The 21,481-nt window shown below is 49.4% G+C and overlaps 1 protein-coding gene across 2 annotated transcripts in view; it reads left to right on the top strand.

Annotated features, from left to right (window-relative positions):
* Nucleotides 1–3,543: 3,543 nt before the first annotated feature.
* LATS2 (large tumor suppressor kinase 2) overlaps nucleotides 3,544–21,481 on the top strand; it is a 47,474-nt gene continuing 29,536 nt past the window's right edge. The window contains exons 1-2 of one of the 2 annotated variants that reach the window (XM_068526370.1): nucleotides 3,544–3,649; nucleotides 13,087–13,633. In XM_068526370.1, the coding sequence (XP_068382471.1) occupies nucleotides 13,295–13,633 (339 nt within the window). In that variant the 5' untranslated portion in view covers nucleotides 3,544–3,649; nucleotides 13,087–13,294. Of the gene's footprint in view, nucleotides 3,650–3,976; nucleotides 4,087–13,086; nucleotides 13,634–21,481 lie in introns of those variants that run through there. The other variant, XM_068526371.1, reaches the window with a different exon arrangement.

The raw sequence follows: 21,481 nt of genomic DNA, 5'->3' as shown, positions 1-21,481 counted from the left end.
GACTCCATGCTTCCACTGCAGGGGGCACAGGTTCGATCCTTGGTTGAAGAACTAAGATCCCGTAAGCTGTGTGGCAGAAAATTACCTAACAGAGGAAAACAACAAAAAAATCCCTCAAAATAACAAACAAGGTGGGGAGGGAAATAGGGTGTTAAGTGTTTAATGCGGACGGAATGTCAGTTTGGGAAGATGAAAAAGTTTCGGAGATGGATGGTGGTGATGGCTGCACACAATGTGAATGTACTTAATGCCCCTAAACTGTACAGTTAAAATGTGATAAAATGGTAAATTTTATATTATGTATATTTTATTACAATAAAAAAAGACAGTTAAAAAAAAAAAAAGAGTTCGTCATCAAAGCATATCCCGCAACTAATAAACCTGGTACAGCCAAGTCTTTCTAGAAATTCCTAAAAGTTTGCAGAACCAAAACCTCCAAAGAATAGTGTACCAGGAGATCTCCCTGGCTGACCCAGAGTGCTTGGTTCTGAGAAAAAGGTGATCTTTAAAATTTTGATATTTCAGACATTAAAACAGCCTTTAAAAGTTCATTCAATACATTCAGATCAGCAGTTAAGTTCTCTATGTGTAGTTTTGGGGGGAGAAAATGGTCCTTGTTCTTGAGGAATTAATAATCTAATTAAGGAGACAGACTACATGGGTATAAAAAAAAATTAAATCAGTGTAGCACATCTTCTTTCTAGTTTTCCAGGCCTTTCACAATCTAACCCTACTCTACTTTTTCACTGCTCCCCATAGAGAACATTCTTTGTAGTTAGGCAGATTTGCTGTGTGTCCTCCACAGATTATTAACAAGGAGGCCTTTTCTTTCCAAAAAGACAAAAATTGTGTCTAGAGAACAGAGCCTGCTTTCCAGGCACTAAGGTATAAAGAGGCTGAGTCATAATCAGGTTTCGTGCATTCATGGGTGGGGGAGGGGTGGGGAGGGGTGGGGAGGGGAAGCAGGTAGGTAGTCTCAGGGCGCATTGCACAGCGGCCTCAGGGAGAACCCCTAAAACATCCTGGCCCCGCATCTGCAGGTGAGGTGATGCTGGTGCCTGCCAGCCCTCAGCCTCTGCTCTGTCTGCTGCGGGAGGCCCTGGGCCTCCCTTCCTCACTCCACAAAGACCATTCCTCTCCCCTCAAAGTAAAAGGGAGCTGATTTGGTTTCAGTTTCCTTATTATTAAGTACATTGTGATCATGACTGTTTGAGATTACCCGAAGACAGCCTTATAATTCAGTGCTTCCAAGCTCTGGGGTCAGATCTACCAAGGTTGGAATCCCAGCTCTTTGGTCTCTGGTGAGTTAGTTGGGCTCTGTGTATTTTAGGGTCTTCTTCTATAAAATGGGGTTAATAACATGGTTGACTAGAGGGTTAAATGAGATAATACACAAGTTTAGGGCAACACCTGGTATACACACATATTTTATGTATGTTAATCAATTAATTTATACATGGAGAGGTTGCCGCTGCCACATGCTTTGTGCTCAGTGGGACTTGTGCTGTCTCTCTTTTCTCCTCTTGGCAACTGGATGCATTATGTGGATGAACTTATGTAGTTGATTATTTAAACAGTTTTTAACTATCCTATTTAGAAGTATCAGGAATTATAAGACAGAAATCACCCAGAATCACTATATTCCAGAGAATACCACTTTTAATATTTGGCTGCATTCTTTACTGGACACATACATATTTTTGTTTGTTTAATATACGTTATATATTTTATATTATATAATATATATTATTTATATTTTATGAATATAGCTTAAATATAAATATATATACTTATATTGTTTGACCAAATTAGATCCTGTACCCTATTTTGTCACTATATTTCTTTTTTTTTAATTTTTATTTATTTATTTAAGTTTTGGCTGCATTGGGTCTTCGTTGCGGTGCGCGGGCTTCTCATTGCTATGGCTTCTCGTTGGGGAGCATGGGCTCTAGGCGCGCAGGCTTCAGTAGTTGTGGCATGCGGGCTCAGTAGTTGTGGCTCCCGGGCTCTAGAGCGCAGGCTCAGTAGTTGTGGCGCATGGGCTTAGTTGCTCCACGGCACGTGGGATCTTCCCGGACCAGGGCTCGAACCCGTGTCCCCTGCACTGGCAGGCGGATTCTTAACCACTGTGCCACCAGGGAAGTCCTATCGCTATGTTTCTTGAACGCATCAACAAGAGTGTAAACTCCACCAGTGGGTAAATCGTGTAGTTTTGCTCACTGTAGTACCAATGGTGTTTGGTTTAATCCATGGTTCATGGCAGGTCCTCAAAAAAATTTAAAAAACAAAAAACCCAAAGGAATGATTGACTGCATGTCAGTAAACACAATGTTCTCCTATATTGTGTATCAGTTTCCTCAAGTAAGCCTCCATTTGGAAAATTACCCGTTTCCAATTTGTTTCAAATATATATATATATGTAAAAATGTTTAAGATATTTTAAAAAAACACACAGAGAATAACACAGTACACATTATTGAATCGAATCACTCAGAATCAACAAATTTTAAGATTTGGACAATTTGTTTCAAATAAAGAAATAAAGCACTGGAGAGAAAGTCGATGTCCTTACTTTTCTCTCCTGAGTCTAATTTCTGCACTCCTTTCTACACCGGCCACAGCTGTCATGAGTCTGGTGTGTACATTTTCAGTCCTTGACTCTACTTGTATAAAGAACGTGATTAGCATAGGTTCTGTGGGATTTTATTTATCAACATGGTATCATAGTGTAAATATAGTTTTGCAACTCCCTTTTCTCCACTCTACAATGATTTTTGAAGTCTATCTACATATCCTTTGAAAAGTACAGCTAGTTCATTCACTTAGCTATTTTACATATTTTATTTTCCCACAGTTCCCTATTGCTGGACTTTTAGGTTCTTCCTGATTTTTCACGATTGCAAACAATTCTACAATGGTCATTGTAATCCCAAAATTTGATTAGGTGTCTCGCACATAAATTGTAAAGTCCATTAAATTCCTTTTATTTACGATATATTTCTTTCAGTTAACTATGTTTCTGTCGTTGAAGACAGAGCAAGGGCAGTACCTTTACCTGCACACAAAGGGAGGAGGGGGCCAGCCCCGGTGGGGGGGCGGGGGGAGGGAGGCCTGTCCCGGTGCGAGCGCCCGGGGCGCAGGTGAGGGCGGAGGCGGCGCCGCGCCGCGCGTCCAGGTGAGCCTCGCGGGGGGCGGGGCGCAGGTGAGCCGGATCCCGGCGCTCAGCGATGGCCGGGCCATCGGCGCGCGTGGACCCCGGGCTGTCCCCTGGCAGACAGTCCGGAGCCCGTCCGCGCGGGAGGACGCGGGACGGCAGCGCCGCGGGGGGCACGGCGGCTGAGGCCGCGGGCCCCGCACGGACCGGCGGACGGACGACGGCCGGGCCCCGCGCCCCCTGGGCGGCCGGCGGGCGCGGGCGGGGGCGGCGCTGACGCGGCGGTCACGTGACGCCCCAGGAATGCCAACAATGTAGCGAATGTCCCGCTCGGGCTGCGCGCTGGGCCGCGGCGCGAGCGCCGGAAGATGGGGCCGCCCGCCCGTCCGCCCGGCGCCCCGCGTCCCCGCCCGCCGGCCGACCCCGGGCTCGGCGTCCCCCGCGAGGCCCCGGAGCCGCGGGCCAGGCGGCCGCGGACGGCGTAGACGGCGCGAGGTGAGCGGGGCGGCGGGGTCCGGATCGGGACTCGGGACGCGGCGGCGGGCGGGGCCGCGCGCTCGGGCGGAGGGGGGTCCGCGCCGTCGGGCCGCCTCGGCCCTCGGCCCCTCGCGGGCAGGTCGTCCCCGGATGGAGGCCGCGCCGCCCCTCCCCCTCGCGGGCCGCCCCTCCCCCCGGGCCGCGCCCCCGGGTCTTCCCCTCCCCCACCTTCCCCCACCCCCACCCCGACCCCCGTCCGGAGTCCGGCCTCCCGCTGCGCCCTCCTGCGCTCGGCGCCCGCCGGGCTCCGGACGCGGGTTCTGACCCGGTTCGCGGCGCCTGGCGACCCGGCGGAGGCAGGTGGGGCCGGGGAGACACGTGCCCCGCCCGCAGGCCTCGGCGGGACCCGGACGGTGCGCGCTGTGTGCGGGGTTCGTCGTGTGGACGGATTACACGTACGTGGGGGGCAGGGGAGGGGGGTCTCCCTGGACAGGAGTCCAGACTTCAGAACTCACTAGCCCGGGACTGTGTGAGACCCAGCGCTTGGCAGGTAGAAATGCAGTGGCCAGACAGCTCTCTTCCCAAAGTGTTCAGCAAATACGTGCAATTGTAGAGGAAAGATTGCCCCCATTTTACTAAGAAACTTGAATGGAAAGTCACAAAATGTGTGATGTTCGCACAGGTGTTCAGTTTGAATTTTAACCTAGGGGTTGACAGGCCTTCCCTTGGTAATGGAGAAAGTAACTCCCGGCCCATTATTAGGGAAATTCTGCTCAGGAGAGCTTGATTCATAGTTTTAGTTGAATCTCAACTCAAATCCCTGCGTGATGGATCACCATTTTTGAGCGCTCAATCACGAGACTAAGCTACTTTGTATCTTTTAAAAGTTTTTTCTTTAGCAAATGTATTAGTAAGAGAGTAACAGAAAAATCTTCAAAACAAGAATGCACAGACTGTTCAAGAAAGTCTGTTTTAAATTATCATTAACAAGACACTGTGTTAGTCAGCCTCTCATAAAATTTGGTCTCATTATCCAGGTACATAGAGCACTGTTTAAAGAATATGCCAGCATTCCTTTGAAATTAAAATTGCTGAACATTTAATGAATCTCAAAATGTCAAGCAATTTTAAATGATATCTGAGCAGAAGCTGTCATGAAAAATTATTAAGGTGAATTATGAGAATCTCGGAATTTTTGAACCGGAAAAGATTCTTCTAGCCTCTCCATCTAATTTGAAATCGTTTTGACTTAGGTGTAAGTGGGAGCTGTACATATTTCTTTCTTTCTTTAGCAAATCGCAGGGTTGAGGGAGGGACTTTCCTTTGGTGGGAGGGGAATGTTTTTACAATAAGATGCCTTGTTATTTTAAATGATGTATTGTAAGTAGCCAGCCCCGGGCTCCTAAATCCCACTGCATGTGTGGGTTGGGCGTGAGGAGAGGTGTTGAAGCTGATAAATTCGCCGTAAACACCCAGGAAGCATTTGGGGGAACTTTGTGGGGGTGTTCTGATTTGTATTGGAAAAACCAGACTAACACAGGTTTTGAAAAGCTGCTTTTATGTTTTATTTCATGGTTATAATAATGTGAAACTTCTAAATAATGTTCCTTACTGACTTTTAAAAAATAAAAGGTTTGAAGAAATACAGAAGATAAATTCACTGCATTTACTTTGTTTTGACTGTAAATCTGCTCTAAAAAGGAGCAAAATATTCTGATCAACAGAACGAAGAGCTTGGGCTTGAACATTTCTAGAACATTTCCAACTTCCAACATGAAAAATTCCCTGAATCTCCTTCCTTTTTTAAAAAAAGCCTATTGCTTAGTAATTCCTATGGACAGAACTGGGCCTATGGACCCTTAGTAATTCCTATGGACCCCTGGTCCCGAGTCCAGGGGTCACCATCCCATTGCGTGCTGGTGGCTGAGGCTCTGTGGGGGGCGGGGAGTGGGCTTTATTACAGAGAGCACCTGTGACGGCTCCCAGAGCCCGGAGGTAGCCCTGTTTGGCCACTCATGTCACTAAGTGTTAGTGTTAGTACTTTTGAGCCTAATGCTATTTGATTTACAGTTTCATTTTGAAAGTATGATTAAAACAAGGTAATGCTGGAAATAAAGATAATAGTTACGGTGCTAAAATTAGGGTGGAAACTTGACATTGTTTAATGTTTGCCGTTCACTCTACGAAAGCTTTATTTCGCTGGCCATCTCGACCACGTCAACCTAATAGTGACAAGTGGTTGTTTAAGTTAATTAACTACTTTTGGTTCATATGCCAGTATTTGACATTCATAGGAGTTTTTCTGGAGGACAAGGGACAACTCTCATATTGTGTAGCAGTGGTTTGTGTTTACTGTTAACTGTTCCAATGCTGTGGTGTAGAGCAGATCCTGGAGTCTCTGAATTCGTTAGCACGGTGAGAATCTTTTCGAGGATGTAAGCTGGCTTTTGAAGGGAGTGGGCTTCTCTTTGGAGTACTGACCTCCCTGTCTCCAGGCCGTGGTCTTGAGCAGGAGTGCTAGGGACCAGCTTGTTCCTTTTACTAATTCACTCCATCCTGTCTCACGAGCGTCACTCCTGTGTTTTCAGTCAATGTACCCAGACGCACCTGCCTTGCTCCCCAACATTATCTGCCTGTTCATCTTTTCTATGTTTGAGCCTTTTCACAGGAAGTTCCGGACTCCAAGAATAGCTTCACATTTCCTCCATCAAATCATAGCCCTTGCGCCTTTCCCCCTTTGGTGAAGCGATCCTTTCTCTGGGAGGTTTTCTCCAAATAGGCCTGTGCACTGGGATTCCTTGGATGGTCATGTATCACCTCTGTCCACAGCAGTGACTCTCCAGTGGCATGGGTGGTCCAGTCCCTGGCTGCGGAGTTTCCGAAACTTGGAGGGGAGAGGGTTTCAGAGGAGGTGAGGCTTCTCAAAGAGTGAAAGCCCCCGCCAGGGTGTGGAATGGAATATTAGGAGACCCATCCTGTTGGGTTGCTTGCTGTTATGATTGCTACAGAGAACAGGTGATAAATTTATCTATAGCATGGTCATTCCACGTGGTCATCTTGAGTACAAACTTCTATGGCTCCATTTTTTTATGCTGTTATTCATAACGTGTGTCTCTAAGTGTATGTATGTGTATATCTACATATACATATATATATACATATCATACAGATATCATGTACAAAGCAAATAGGGCATGTGGTAGTTTGTTTTCCCTGGATCATAAACTTATTTGGAGGTGAGGCCCAGTTCTACCTGAGTGAATGCATATAATGTCCAGTACAGCATTTGGCTCGAGTGGGAGACCTCTGTACCCGTTGAAACGTTGTGATCACGCTCTTGGTTGGAGAGACGTCCTCAGGGACCCTCCTGGTGAGGGGTATCCCCTGTGAGGGTTTCCTGGCTGGGGCAGCCCTGGAGAGGTCCATCAGCCCAGTGGTTTACGGTTCTGACATTCAGCATCTGGCTGCAGGCCTGGCTCGGCTGCCTGATTTAGTTTCAGCTTTGCTAGTTAGTTATAGTAAGGATATGATTTAAATAATAACTGGAATTTTAGGTCCAAGAAATACTGTTTAAAAAAATGCCAGCATGTGTCCTTAGTGCGGGTCCTGCGGTCCGTGGGTTTGGTTGGTTCCTTCGTCGGTCGGGGCTGAATGTGTGTTTGGCAGCCAGTGTGGGTTGTGAAGTACTGGGAGAAATTAGAATAAAAATTCTTGAACATCTGATAGCATTTTCCAGGATTGGTTTAAGAACTAGAATTGGGTTTGGTAGGGCCAAATTAAGGGATGATTAAAATACTGCTCTCATATTAAGTTTTTACAGGAGCCACCTATACTGAGAATAGGATTTAGTAGTTGTCACAGCTCCAGATGTGAAAATGAGTTGTTTTTGTCTTGTGAGTTGTATTGCAGTTTTTGTTTTTGTTTTTCTAAGGAGCATGAGAGAATAACACTTCACTGTTAGGAGGTAATACAGGGGCTTTCTTTGCACATCGAGAGTATTGCAGTTTTAAAATTCCAGTGTCTTGTAGTTTCTTTTACTATTTTATTTATTTATTGGCTGAGTTGGGTCTTGGTTGCTGCACGCGGGCTTTCTCTAGTTGCGGCGAACCGGGGCTACTCTTCGTTGCGGTGCGCAGGCTTCTCACTGCGGTGGCTTCTCTTGTTGCGGAGCACGGGCTCTAGGCGTGTGGGCTTCAGTAGTTGTCGCACACGGGCTTCAGTAGTTGTGGCTCAGTGGCTCTAGAGCGCAGGCTCAGTAGTTGTGGCTCACTGGCTCTAGAGCGCAGGCTCAGTAGTGGCGCACGGGCTTAGTTGCTCCGTGGCATGTGGGATCTTCCCGGACCAGGGCTCGAACCCGTGTCCCCTGCATTGGCAAGTGGATTCTTAACCACTGTGCCACCAGGGAAGCCCTGTAGTTTCTTTTAAAGTATATTTAAATCAATTGATGATACCTAAGAAATTTCTAAAATTAGATTACTTTGCTTGCTACCCCCATTTTTTTTTTTTGGGGGGCACACCGTGGCCTATGGGATCTTAGTTCCCCAACCAGGGATCGAACCCGGGCCCCAGTAGTGAAAGCACAGAGTTCTAACCACTGGAGCACCAGGGAATTCCGCTACCCCGATTTTTTAAAGACCCATCCATGAGGCTTTAGGGTCGTATTTGTAAAATTCTTGATGAGAGAGCTTATTAAAATGATACAGTAGTGTGTCACAGGAGCTCATTTCCAGCTGCAGTCTTAATTTGACTGATGAGTATTCTCATGAAAAATGCTTTCAGAAGTTCATAATTTCACCATGAAATCAACTGTCGTCAAACTAAAGTCTAAAATACAAGGTCTCAAGCTGAGAAAATACTTTCATTCTTTGTGTAACTGAAGGGAAGTTTCATCCTTACCAAATTATTCAGGCAGGACCAGTTTGCCTGTAGGTGTCCTACATCCTCACCTAGGAAGCCAGGTATGCCCAGGAGACCGTGGTGGGAAGGCGATGGAAGGGGATGGGGTCTTCCCGCCCCCACCCCGTACGCAGGACCTTTCCCAGGCGCGGCTTTAGGAGGTATCCCTGAATAACTCTTTCAACTTTCCTTATGTTTGAAAATTTTCATAATGAAATGTTGAGGGGGAAAAAAGAAAAGAAACCGGGACGTCTGATCCGGATTCTGTTTGGGGGCACCTCCACCTGGTATTTCTTAGCTCATGTATAAATACAGATGTCGACACAGAAACGTCTGGTCTCTCCCGCGCTGCTTGGCTTTATAATTGGAATGTTTGTGGGACACACGGGCACTTAAACCCCCAGTATTTGGAGGCGCATGGCTGTGGGAAGCCCCTCCCCGTTGTGTGTTTCTGTGCCCTGGTGGAGCGCGGAGGGGCAGGAGGTTTGCCCACCGTCAGCACCCAGTCCTGAGGCCCGGCCTTTCCTGGTGTAGCTTGTGTGTAGTGAGGGAACGTGATCAAACGCTAGCTGGATGTGAGCAGTTAGATGACTTTGCATAATGCCCATCATTGTAACCATTCCTAAGTGTACAGTTCAGCGGCATTAAATACATGAACGTTGTCACTGCAGTCAGCACCGCAGTCTATATTCCAAACTTTTTCATCGTCCCAGACAGAAACTCTGTACCCATTAAACAATAACTCCCCCTCCCCCAGCCCCTGGTGACTCCAGTCTTCTGTGTCTCTCTGGATTTGCCCCATAGGAATGGATCACACACTATGCGTCCTTCGGTGTCTGGCTCATGTCACGCAGCGTAACGTCCTCAGGGTTCATCCACGTTGTAGCAGGTGTCAGAACTTCATTCCTTTTTCTGGCTGAGTAATATACCGTAGTCGTGCAACTTTTTATAGTAGTTTTGTGTAAATGTCAGGAACACTGTGTCTGAAACCTCAGAGAAAGGGCACCGTGTTTTCCGAGAGCCGTCCCCGTCCGCAGCCCGTGCTGCGTGTTCTGCCGAGAGCGCCGTGGGGCAGGTTTTACCCCGAGTCCGGGATCGCGGGGACAGACTCGGACGCTTCCGGGCAGCGGGCGGGGGAGCCCCTGCCCTCGTGGTGCCCACAGTTCAGCTGATTCAGGAGGAAAGCGGGCACACTTGACAGTGCTCTGGGGGGCTGTGGGTGGCCCGCAGGGTCTCCGGGGTTGGGTGGGCGGGAAGACCCTCTGCTGTGGGTCACAGCTTTCAGCGCTTCTCCCTTTTAGAGTAACTCCCAGGGAATTTACTCAGAATCCTCCTCGCGGCCCCACAGCCTTCCCTCTGCCGCCGTGGCCAGGCAGGGAGGCCGGCCCTGCGTCCTGGCTTTGACCTTCTTACAGCTCTTTTTCCTTCTCCGTGGACCATCTCCAGGGGCCGAGTGGAGAGCAGCTTTACCGGTCCTGCCTGTGTCGCCTGGCGGCGGCCTGAGGCCCATCACAGCCCGCTGCCGCTCTGAGGACTGCCGCTCACCCGCATAACTGTCCCTGGCCACCGGCGGGGTCGCTGCTTCTCACCCAGGCCCCTGTCGTCCACCTGGAGTGTCCCAGCCTTGTCCCTCCCAGCCCTCTGTCCAGTTGGCTTCCTGACTCAGCTCTCTAAAGGGCGCCTGGCTGTGTCACTCCTTAGCTCGGCTGCAGTCGGTGGCTCCCCGTGGAGTCCAGACGTGGCCGTGATCTGGAAGGTCCTCCGCATCAAGCCCCTGGGCGCCTCCAAGCGTCATCCCTCCAGACTGCAGGAAAGGCCTCTCGGCGGCCCTCGCGCTGGTGGAGGAGCCTGTGGACGGCGCGTTCCTCTGCTCCTTTGCACGTGCTGTTCCCTGGGCTGGAATTCCCGTCTTCCCTGCACAGACGTTTAGTTCTCTCTACTGCGGAGCTCTTTCTGACTTTCTCCTGTATTCTCCCATTTGTCAGATGATTCTTTTTCTCCTCTTGGGCATCCTGTCTTTGGAGCAGTTTATCTGCCTCCCTCATGCGCTCCTCTCTCTGCACTGTGGCTGTTTGCAGGGGGGATGGGTTGGGGAGGGGTACCGGAAGGACCCTCCTTCACATCGGTTATGTATTGCGAGGACAGTAGGATTTATGACTTCTGTATTTCCATTTTCAAAGGAAGGGAAGAGAACTAAAGATTGGAAACGGAGTGGTTTGTGTGAAGATGGTAGGAAAAGGTACAACTCCTGTCCGTTCTCAGACTCCAGACGTGCTCAGCAGCTCCTTGAGAATCTGTTCATTTCTGTTGGAATGTGAACTTGTGGTTTTAGACAGTTAGGTGTTTCAGAACAGATGCTTAGACCACGAGGTCACTGAGAATGAGTGTGGGTGCAGTGTGCCCCATTTTACACCAGTGCAGCAGGGCTCTGGGCTCGGGTCCACGGCCCGGGGGCCTCAGCTGTGTCTCAGCCAGTGGGTCACTATCGCGTACTCAAGGGCATTTCAGCGACTTTAATGTAGTAGATATTGTGTTTAAAAATACGAATTTCACGTTGAAAATTTTATGTAGCCTGCTTCTTACTTCCTAAATAGAATCTTCTTGTAGTTACAGTGAGAAAGGGGACAGGGAAAACCTTTTGAGACCTTCCATCTTCCCATCTCTAAGAAAGGAATAGTAATTTTATGTCATTTTTTCAGGTTTACTGTTGTATATGGTAATGTAATAGAGCTATGTAAGTTAATTCACATGAAGCGCTTAGAACAGAGCCTGGCACTTAGTAAATACTGGATAAACATTAGCTCTCTCCCCACCCCAGTGGGGAAAAAGGGGTGAAAAAGGCCGTGAAGCACGGTTCCATCTTACAGTTTCTAAGTTCCTCACTGAAAGAAGCCCAGACCCCTGTGCCCCGCTCCCTGTAAAGGGTGCTCCAAGAAGGGATCAGTTTTCCTTTGTTCATTAAAACTCAAAGTGATTGTCCTTCACTGTCTGCTCACGGGGTTCTGTGGTCACGGCCACGCGGGCTGCCTCCAGGGCAGGACGGCTCAGGACGGAACAGCAGTGACCACGGGACGCTGAGCTGCACTCTGTGCCCACCCGCTGCTGCCACCTGTTGGGCGGAGGGGAGGGAGGTGACCTCACCTGTCCCAGGCTACGCAGCCCTGAGCCCCTGAGCCAGCTGCTGCCGGGCAGCTGGCAGCTAAGGGCAGCGTCAGGGCTGGGCTCGCCTTCTGACTGCCAGTGTGACAGCACTCAGTGAGTTAGCCGGGAGCAGGTATCATCACTGTGGGGAAATGCCCTTGTGACAGCGAGTTCTGTACAGAGAGGCTGCTTCCATGCTGAGGGGTGGGTGCCGCACACAGACGACTTGCATCTACACAGCCCTTGTTACTGTGGTCACCGTGTGACCACCCACATGCTGTTACCAGACCCCTCCATGCAAGTGTCAGTTTCCACAAGCGAGACATTCTCATTTTTTTATTATTTATTTATTTATTTATTTATGTTTGGCTGCGTTGGGTCTTCGTTGCTGCGCACGGGCTTTCTCTAGTTCTGGTGAGCGGGGGCTACTCTTCGTTGTGGTGCGCAGGCTTCTCATTGCGGTGGCTTCTCTTGTTGCAGAGCACGGGCTCTAGGCATGTGGGCTTCAGTAGTTGTGGCATGTGGGCTCAGTAGTTGTGGCTCGTGGGCTCAGTAGTTGTGGCACGTGGACTCAGTAGTTGTGGCTCGCGGGCTCAGTAGTTGTGGCACGTGGGCTCAGTAGTTGTGGCTCGTGGGCTCAGTAGCTGTGGCTCGCGGGCTCTAGCGCGCAGGCTCAGTAGTTGTGGCGCACGGGCTTAGTTGCTCCGCGGCATGTGGGATCTTCCCGGACCAGGGCTCGAACCTGTGTCCCCTGCATTGGCAGGCAGATTCTTAATCACTGCGCCACCAGGGAAGCCCCGAGACATTTCTTATTTTAGTATTTAGGTCAAAATGCCGGTAAGAAGTTGACCACTTTATAAAAAAACCAGGGGAGTCGTGACCCTCAAAGTCTCGTAACACATTGTGTGAACCTTGAGCGTGACAGGCTGTGGTTTCTTTCAGGAGGTTTGGGAGGGTTTTATAAGAAAGAGTTCCCAAGATATGGAAGGACCACCGGTTGAGGTGGGTGGAGAGGTTTGTTAGTCAAGCTGTGGGGATGCAGGGCGTGGTGTGGACCAGCCGCTGAACCCTTGAGCTGTGGATTTCCAAGTGAAATCATATTATAAAGGAGAATTTTAAATGAGCTGTCAGTTGTTAATACTGTTGTTCTTGCCCAAAATTGAGTATTTATGAGAAAGTATTGGCTTGTGGAGCGGTATGTCATTGCAGATTACATGTTACAGGAGACGCCTGGGGTGGCCCTGCCTGTCACGTGCTCTAACCAGAGTTGAACCGTATCTTTATCTTTTCTGAGAGGTGGTGTGTTCTTCCTTTATCTTTCCAAGTGGAATATTTTCAGGATCTTTGTCCATTTCTGAAAAGTGTCATTGACATTATGTGGGAACCACAAATGAACACCTTCTCATTTTCCTTTTCAGGTAGAGATGATCTTCAAAATGAAGTCTCTGGAAAATGTTCGGTTCTCTGCAGGAACTACAAAAATGGAAGGAAAGAACATTTTCAAAACAACATTGTTGTGAAAGTGTGTTTACAACTAACTGATACTGTTGACGGTTTTGTTTTCGTTTTAACTAATAAAACACTTTAAGAAGATTGTATTTATGGTCAAAGGAAACTGGACTAACCATGCGGCCGAAGACTTTTCCCGCCACGACCTACTCTGGGAACAGCCGGCAGCGGCTGCAGGAGATCCGCGAGGGGCTGAAGCAGCCACCCAAGACCCCCGCCCCGGGGCCGTCTGCGGGGCCGGGCAGTGACGCCGCCCTGGACGCCAAGGCCCTGGGGGGCAAGGACGCGGCCAGGCAGCAGCAGACGAGGACAGCCCCGAAGTTCGGGCCTTACCAGAAAGCCCTGAGGGAAATCAGATACTCCTTGCTGCCCTTTGCTAATGAATCGGGCCCTTCGGCCGCTGCAGAAGTCAACCGACAAATGCTGCAGGAACTGGTGGACGCGGGCTGTGACCAGGTGGGTGGACGCTCCCGGGAGGCTGCCCGGCTGGGGTGCAGAGGAGACCAGCAGAGGTCCCTGGAGAGGGTTTTCTAGGCTACAAACCCGAGGCCCTTTCTGCGTCCCGTTGCACTGTTTTCCGCCTTCTCTCCAAAACCATCTTGTTAGCTGCTTTCCTTTTCAGGCAGGATCCAGAGATTTCTCACCTCTCCTGAGGTTGTGTCACGTGCGCTTTCTGTCCTGTCCCTGTGAGGATGGGAAGGCTTTCCCACGTAGCCCTCTCCTTGGGGTTTATTTGGCTTATTCTGAGCTGTCATGGGGAAGAGACTGGCTTCCTTGAACTTGTGTTTGGTTTGTTCATTTTTTAACTCAGCTAAGGGGAAGGTTGGTTAACATGAGTTGGCTCTTTGCCTCTGTGTTCTCCTGTTTTAAAGGGTAGCATCTGTGCTATTAGAGGAGACGTAACTATGTGAAGGGAATGAGAAAGACTAGAAAATAAAAAGCTTGAGAAATCATCAAAATGGTGGCAACACAGTCTGACTTCTCACTGCTTAAGAATAAAGGCCAGTTAATGGAGGAGACATCAATTACAAAGAAACACACACGGGGGCCGTGCGTTTACGATCTTGTACTGTTCACGTGGCTGAATAAAGTCCGAAACGAGAGGCAGGACCATATAAAATGGAGCTCATGTCCAACCAGGTAAAAACGTGTCCGTGACATGTAACTAGTAAAAATGTAACTGTCTTATGAAATGGCTTCTGAAAGCAAGCGCTGTATCACCACCTGTTGTGTGAAAGTCAGAGCTGCATGAACGTGGAAATAGACCAGGCACGTTTGCCGCCTTGCAAACTGAGTAGGATTTCATGCGCAGAGCACATCAGGATGGCTTGAGCACTTCTAGTTTCTTAGAAACAGCCTAACTATGTACTCCTGGCCTCACAGTCACGGGAACTGGGAGGAAAGAGAAACAACGCCCTCTTTTATTTCCAAAAGCTACCTGAGCCCTCTTATAGTTTCTTACCGGAGAACTTACATTTCTCAGATGATCTGTTTGGGAAACTAGTGGCGCTGTTTTGTGGGGCTTCCTTGACCCTTCGGGATGTGCTGGGATTGACCTGGGTAACGAGCTGCTTTCGTGAAGCCCAGGCTGTGAATAGCGGGTGCAGAGGGTTAGCAGTGTCGAGCTGACAGCACAGCCACGGCCTTTCTCTCTGTGAAAATATGAAGCTGTCTCCTGACCAACAGAACTTGATGCTTTTGAAGATAGGATGGAGCCGTCCCAGGGAAATAGTGGGTGAGATTGCAGATACTCAGCCCAATAACAAAGCTGAAAACCTTCTGTAAATCACTTGCAAACAAAAGAGGTAATCAGAGCCGCTGTTCTTGCAGTTGTGATAAAAACAAACAAATCAGGCAAATGATCCAGGATACAGGTGGGATCTCATTGTGGTAAAATCCATTCGTGATCATTACAGTGCAAGAAATAATGAAGCTGGTGCCATTTATAGTAAAACACAAATATGGTAAAATTAAGAATCGGGACACCCATAAGTTCCCATCAACATTTAATTTATGTTAATTGCTAGTAGAAAAGACTCTTTACCCTTTTAATGCTCCTGAAATAATCCGTCAGTTTGGTGTATAGTGTTACTTTATGACTTAAAACAACTCTGCCTTCGCTCTGACCCTCCAACTCAGACTTTTTCTGGCCTGCTTAGGGGGTACATTTGCTTTCAGAGAATTCTGGTTGGAAAGTCATTATGTGAACCCAAATAATGTGAGAAAAAGATCAGCAGTACCTCTAGAGTTGTGAGTCTTGGATAAAGCAGGTGATTAGAATTCCCGTGTAACAGGTATAGAGAATTCCTGTTGGTGTAGCTTTTCCCCTTGTCTCCTATTGTATTTCCTTTTAATTTAGGTTCAGTTTTGTTTTCTTATATTTTGAGTTTAAATGCCATTTTAACCCTATATTTATAAGAATGGCAATAAACTCCCAGTTTTCCCAAGGTCTTATAGGTCCTTGTTGGTGATAACACACTTTTATATGCAGTGTTTTATCTATTCCATGTGCACACACATTTTTTTCCCCATTTTATTGGGACTCTGATTCAGTTTCTGGAAAAAAGTAAAAGACTGTTCACTGCGTGATGGTATAATGTATGTCAAACGATGTAATGTTCATAAATCTTTTGCACATAAATCACTAAAGACTTATGAAAATTTCTATAGGGAAAACAAAGAGGCCAATAGGTTAATATTTCTTAAGGAAGGAGCTGTTCTTTAAATATAGATTTAAGGAATTGGAAAGATACATTTTTGATTATGAGCATCCTGCTTTGTTTCATTGGGTAGTCTCTTATTAGCACAAGTGATGATTTAAATTTAGCTTTTACTTTATCTTTCTTATAAAATTTAGTTTCACTTTTTCTTTTAATCTTTATGGTTCCAAACGACCATATTACCAGGTGTTCCCTCTTTTTCTTCCTGATGCAGTTTTAAAAACGGCTAATTCAGATTTGCAGCGATGTTAATACGTGTGACATTGCTGCTTCTTGGAAGCACTGATTTGTGTTCGCCTGCTGCATTGTGACGGGTTAGCGCGGGTAGGGTGCCCTTGGGACGGGCCTGCAGCCCTTGGGGCTCCTCAGAGTCTGTGTTGGGGCCTTGGGAGAGCAAGGATGCCCATGGCTCCTGGGCCCTTACAGCAGCTGAGCGTTCCATCACGGTGTGTCCCCAGAGGGGGACTTAGGTGAGGAATTTCTTTCAGACGGGAGTCCTGGGACTTGTTCGTGCTTTTTCCCTGTGGATGACCTGTGTCCTGACCCTCCCCGGCCTCCCTCCTTGCTCTGCCGTGGGCGGTGCTGAGTCCAGGGCTGTGGCCTGGCGCGGCTGTGTTCCCCTGGTCCCGAATTTCTCTGTTGTTATAATTTTCCTAATCCTGACTTAATCCAGTTTTCCTCACTTTATTGTATGTGTTTAAGTGATTAAAATCTTTAACTAAATGCAGGTAGGAAGAAATGTAAACAAACAAATCGATTTATTATGCCCAACTCGGCCTGAGGAAGAAAGCCAGTGGTCCGGAACCTGAGCACAGCAGCAAGTAGGCTGGGGTGATTTGGTCAGTAGGAAAAGGGAGAGAATTCTTGGCATCCTCAAGCCAAAAAGTGCCGAAGAACGTTTCTCAGCCCATCATACAGGGTTCTCCTTGACCCAGGTCCTTTTGCAGAGGCCGCGGCGCTGGGCGTGCTGCTGTCACGGGAAGGACAGGCCGTGGTGGTGGCTGTGACCGTGTGTCCCCGTGCTGCTCTGAGACTGCGTGGCAGCGGTCAGAGCGGGTTCCAGTTGCGACCCCAGTGACTCGGGCTCCCCCCGCCCCGGCCGCGCTTGCCCAGCCCCCCTTCCCCCGGACAAGCTCACGCTGGGGTTCTGTGGACGTGTCACACTGTGTTGGTGGTGATGCCATCTCCCCTCATCCCCGTCTGGATCAGCTCTCCTCCTGCAGGAACCCTGGTTCTTGCCTCCGGGTTTGAGCCGACCCTGGTCAGACCGCCAGGCTCTGTTGTTTCTTCTTTTTTTCTTTCTGGCTGCACAGCACGGCATGTGGAACTTCCCCGACCGGGGATCGAACCCCTGTCCCCTGCACTGGAAGCGTGCGGTCTTAACCACTGGACCTGCAGGAGAGTCCCGGGGTCCGTTGTTTCTAACTCGTAGGCCCATGGTTGGCCGCCCCTCTCGGGGCTGGACCCACGAGTGTGCCCCGCGAGCGCACCCCGTGTGCTCTAGAGGCCTCGCGTGGCCATGGGGCTGTGCCCCTCATTCGGCAGGAGCAGTGATGGTGGGAAACGCACGCTTTGCAGAGAGGATTCCGGGCGCTGGTCCACTAAACTGTCCCTCAAGTCTCAGGCACTGGCACAGACAGAAGCACAGCTCTGCCTCGCCGTCCGTTATCAGGAAAGGGCCAGGGGGGACCCTGAGGGGCGCTGATGCGAGGCTGTCATCCCTGTGTCCTGGTGACAGGTGGCCTCGGGTGGTCTCGCTCTAAGGCTGGGGTTTTGCTAATGAGGGAGATGCAGGGATTCAGGTGACTCGTATGTTTCCTCCTCTTCCTCTGGAAAGGGGACTGGTGTTCAGGGTTGTCACTGCCCTGAAATATTAACAAGAGCAGGAGGAAAAGAGAAACACTTGAGTTGAGGAATGTCAGTCCTGTAACAGGAAACTGTCTTAACAATGACTGTGGGTGTAGCAGCCTTTGCCTTTTCCCCCTCTTTTTTTTCTTTGCTTTTTTTTGATTTTCAAATTAATTTCGGCCCTGCCGAAAGATAAACTATACCTTTCTAAATAGGATTTAGAGTTACTTTCACAAGACACAAGCAAATCATACCTTTGTGTCGTACCTTCCCCCAGCCTTCCCCAAGTTATTAAAGTAGCGTGTGTTCATTGCATACTTTTGGAAAATACAGAAAAGTATAAAGAGAAAATAAAAATTGCCTGCAATTATATCAGCCCAGATATGACCACTCTGAACATTTTGGTATAAAAGTGGCCAAATTTTTTTTCTAGTTAAAGGAAGTTAAGGGAAGTTATCGAGGAGCGACGTGCCCAGGGTGACAGGTAGAAAAAGGCTGATCACAAAGCACCACGTACAATATGATCCCAGTTCTTCTGCTGCAGAAATACACGCGTTGACTCTCTCCCTGCTCCTTCCCGCTCAGCTCTCCCGCCAGGCCCGCGACCGCAGGGCTCCTCTCCCCAGCTGTTCCCCGAACAGAACCCTCCGAGCAGTCACTCTGGAAAGGAAGGATCCTGTCCTTTCCCTCCGGAAACCTTCCCAGTGTGCTGGGGACGAGTTCTTGGCCTCAGGTCCCGCCCTTTCCCGCGGTCGGCGCCCTGGCCCCGCCGGCTGGGTGGCCTCTTCTCAGGCTTCCCAACTCCAGCCCCCCTTGCCTGGGTGATGCCCTCTCCTCTTCGGAGGCTTGTCTTAGTGTCATGGATTCAGAAAAGCCTTTTCTGATCCCCGGTCTAAATTGGAACCCCCTGTTTTCGTTCTTTCATTACGGTGGAAGTTCCCTCCGTGGCATTCATCAGAATTTGTTTCTATGTGTGTAGTTGTGTATTTTGTTCAGTAACCGTGTCTCCCTTCAGGTTTCAGACCCGTGAAGCAGTGGCTTTGTTCTGGTCACCATCCTCTAGGCCCTAAAACTGTGCAAACCCTCAGAAGTGAAGGGATAAAGGTTTCATCATAAACATTTTTGTTTGTAACATCTGTGTTATATTCCATTGTTCAAACAGATGTTCTGTAATTTATTGTAAATAACTGGTGTTAAAAGGTAAACTGAGGCATATTAAACATTTTAAGAGTTTATTTGAGCAAAAATCTGTTTGAGTTGGACAGCACCAAGTTGGAAGTGTTAGGAGCTCCAGTGACCAGGCAGGGGACAGGGAAGCAGGAGGTGCCGCTGGGCTGCAGCGAGGCCTGGCCGCCGCGAGGGGCGGTGTTTCGGGTTCGTGCCCCGGGTGACATGGCGTCAAACCACGCGGGGCTCGCGGCCTCCTCGTCTGAGCAGCTCAGCGCTGGCGATGAACAGCCTTCTGCGGGAATCATAACGGATTTCACTGGTTTCCCGGGAATACATTTTAGAAATGGAATTACTAGGGCAAGTGATAAGAGCCTTTTTATAGTTTTTATTTGCGTCGCCACATTTCTTGAGAAGTGTTTAAATTGCACTTACGCTTTCAACCCTTCCGGCAATGAATGAGATCTGTCTTGGACTCATCCCTGACCAGAGCCTCTCCTTCAGTCATTGTTTAATGAACACTTGCCCTGATGCCTGCTATTTTTTCCTCCTAAGTACCTTTCACATCTCTGTCTTTTCCGTGCTAACACCCTGTCCTTCCCTAGATTCTCCTGAGAAGTCCCCCGACCCGCATTCCTCCTGGTGGCCTTTTCCTGGAATGCGGCCGCAGCCACCCCCTTGGGAGCCGCTGCCCTTCCTCATCCGACCCGTCCTTTCTCTCGTTGCCAGGCACACCCGCCTGCCCCGGCCGTATCCCCCTCCTTACACCCGCCTGCCCCGGCCGTATCCCCCTCCTTACACGCCGGCGGCCTCCAGGCCGAGTAACTGCCCCGCATGCACTGTCCGTCCTCCCGCTGGGGCCTCCCCGGCAGCCCCGCTGCATCCCACCCCCACAAGGCCCGCTCCTTCCGTGGTCCATCGTGTGACCTCCTTGGGCAGTGGGGTTCCCGCGCGTGCCGCGTTCTCCCTTCCCTGAATCCCCGTTTCCATCAGGACCCCCCAAGCAACCGTGGTGGCTTACACGGGGTCTTAGGGATTCGCTGGCCCACCTGGCACGTTTCGCAGGTGAATTAGCTGAGAACCCACAACAGTAGAAGGAATCGGTGAAATTAAATATGGATCAGTGGACGTCACACAACCAAAAAGCATAGAAAAGACTGAAGAGAAGTAAACAGAATCTCAGCGGCCTGTGGCACAATTCTGAGGGTTCCAGGATGTGTGACGTGTGTGAACTGAAATCCCTGAAGGAGAAAGGGACAGAAAAACATCTGAAGCAGTAATGGCTGAAAACTTCCCAAATCTGGTGAAAACTTGCAGGTACAGGCAGATCTCAATAAAACGAGGCTTCGCTTTGTCGCGGCTCACGCACCGGGGGGTGGGGCTTAAGTGCAGGTACCACTGACCCCTGAACGACTTGGGTTTGAACTTCACGGGGCCACTTATCCACAGATTTTCTTCAGCAAATGTGTCCCACACACTCTGGTTGGTTGAATCTGTGGACGGCCAATTGTACAGCTGTGCACGGGTTCTCGGCTGTGTGGGCAGTTGAAACCCCTAACCAACCCCCATTGCTCCGGGTCCGCTGTAGCAAGGGTCCTATATTCTTCCTGACACAATTAGAAATCAACATTTAAGTAGGTTGTGGTAAGTTAAAAACGCATGTTGCAGCCTTTAGAGCAATCACTAAAATACAGTTGGAGGAGACAGCGCTACAGAGTCAGTGAGGAATTAAAGCGAACGAGTAAAGTAGCATTTGATGAACATGGAAGGAGCCGGGGAGGGAGAAGCGGAGTGAAAACCGGGTGGGTCAGTGGGAATGCAGACCTAATAAAGCCATAGTGATCATCACCCTTGCTGTGTAAGGGATTAAGCACTCCAGTCAAAAGGCAGAGACTGTCACACTGAATAAAAAAGCAAGATCCACCTCTGTCCCGTCTACAAGGCACACCTGTTACAAGGACAAGGACACAAAGAGACTGAAAGCCAAAGTCTGGAGGAAATGTCTGCCCTGCAAACCGTAAACCTAAAGTAGGTGTGGTGGCCACGTTGAAATCAGACAGTACCCTTCAAGGTGAGTGTTACTTGAGACAGAGGGACACAATAATAAAAGGGCCAGTACGTCAGGATGACGTACCAGGGAGAACACACCTGAAGGCAAAGCTTCAGGCTCTATGGGGTGAGGTGTGCCACGCACGAGCTAAAAGGAGCAATAGACAAATCCACGGTCACACGTGGAGGGCTTCACCTGGCTCTCCCGTGGTCGTCGGAGCGGCAGACGAGGATGGGTGGGATGCAGGACACGCAGCTCCGCGTCCCTCCCGCCTGGAGCGTCGTGCGGGGGTCCTTCCTCCGCGCTGAGGGTGGGCGGCCCCGCCCCCCGTGAATCAGCCAGCCACGCACATGTAGTGATTCTAGACGCTGACGGGGACAGTCGAGGCCCGAATTGGGTAGGTCAGTAGTTTTGATCCCGACCCAATAAAAACTAGACAGGGTTTCAGGGTGCTGTGCCTCCCGTCAAGGACAGAGCTGAACACCCGAATGACCCTACGTCTGGGGAGGTGCTGAAAGG

The sequence above is a fragment of the Eschrichtius robustus genome, chromosome 18 (genome assembly GCF_028021215.1).
Source record: "Eschrichtius robustus isolate mEscRob2 chromosome 18, mEscRob2.pri, whole genome shotgun sequence".
In the NCBI taxonomy this organism is placed as follows: Eukaryota; Metazoa; Chordata; class Mammalia; order Artiodactyla; family Eschrichtiidae; genus Eschrichtius; species Eschrichtius robustus.
The sequence above is the reverse complement of the archived record's forward strand: the minus strand, read 5'-3'. Positions and strand labels throughout refer to the sequence as shown.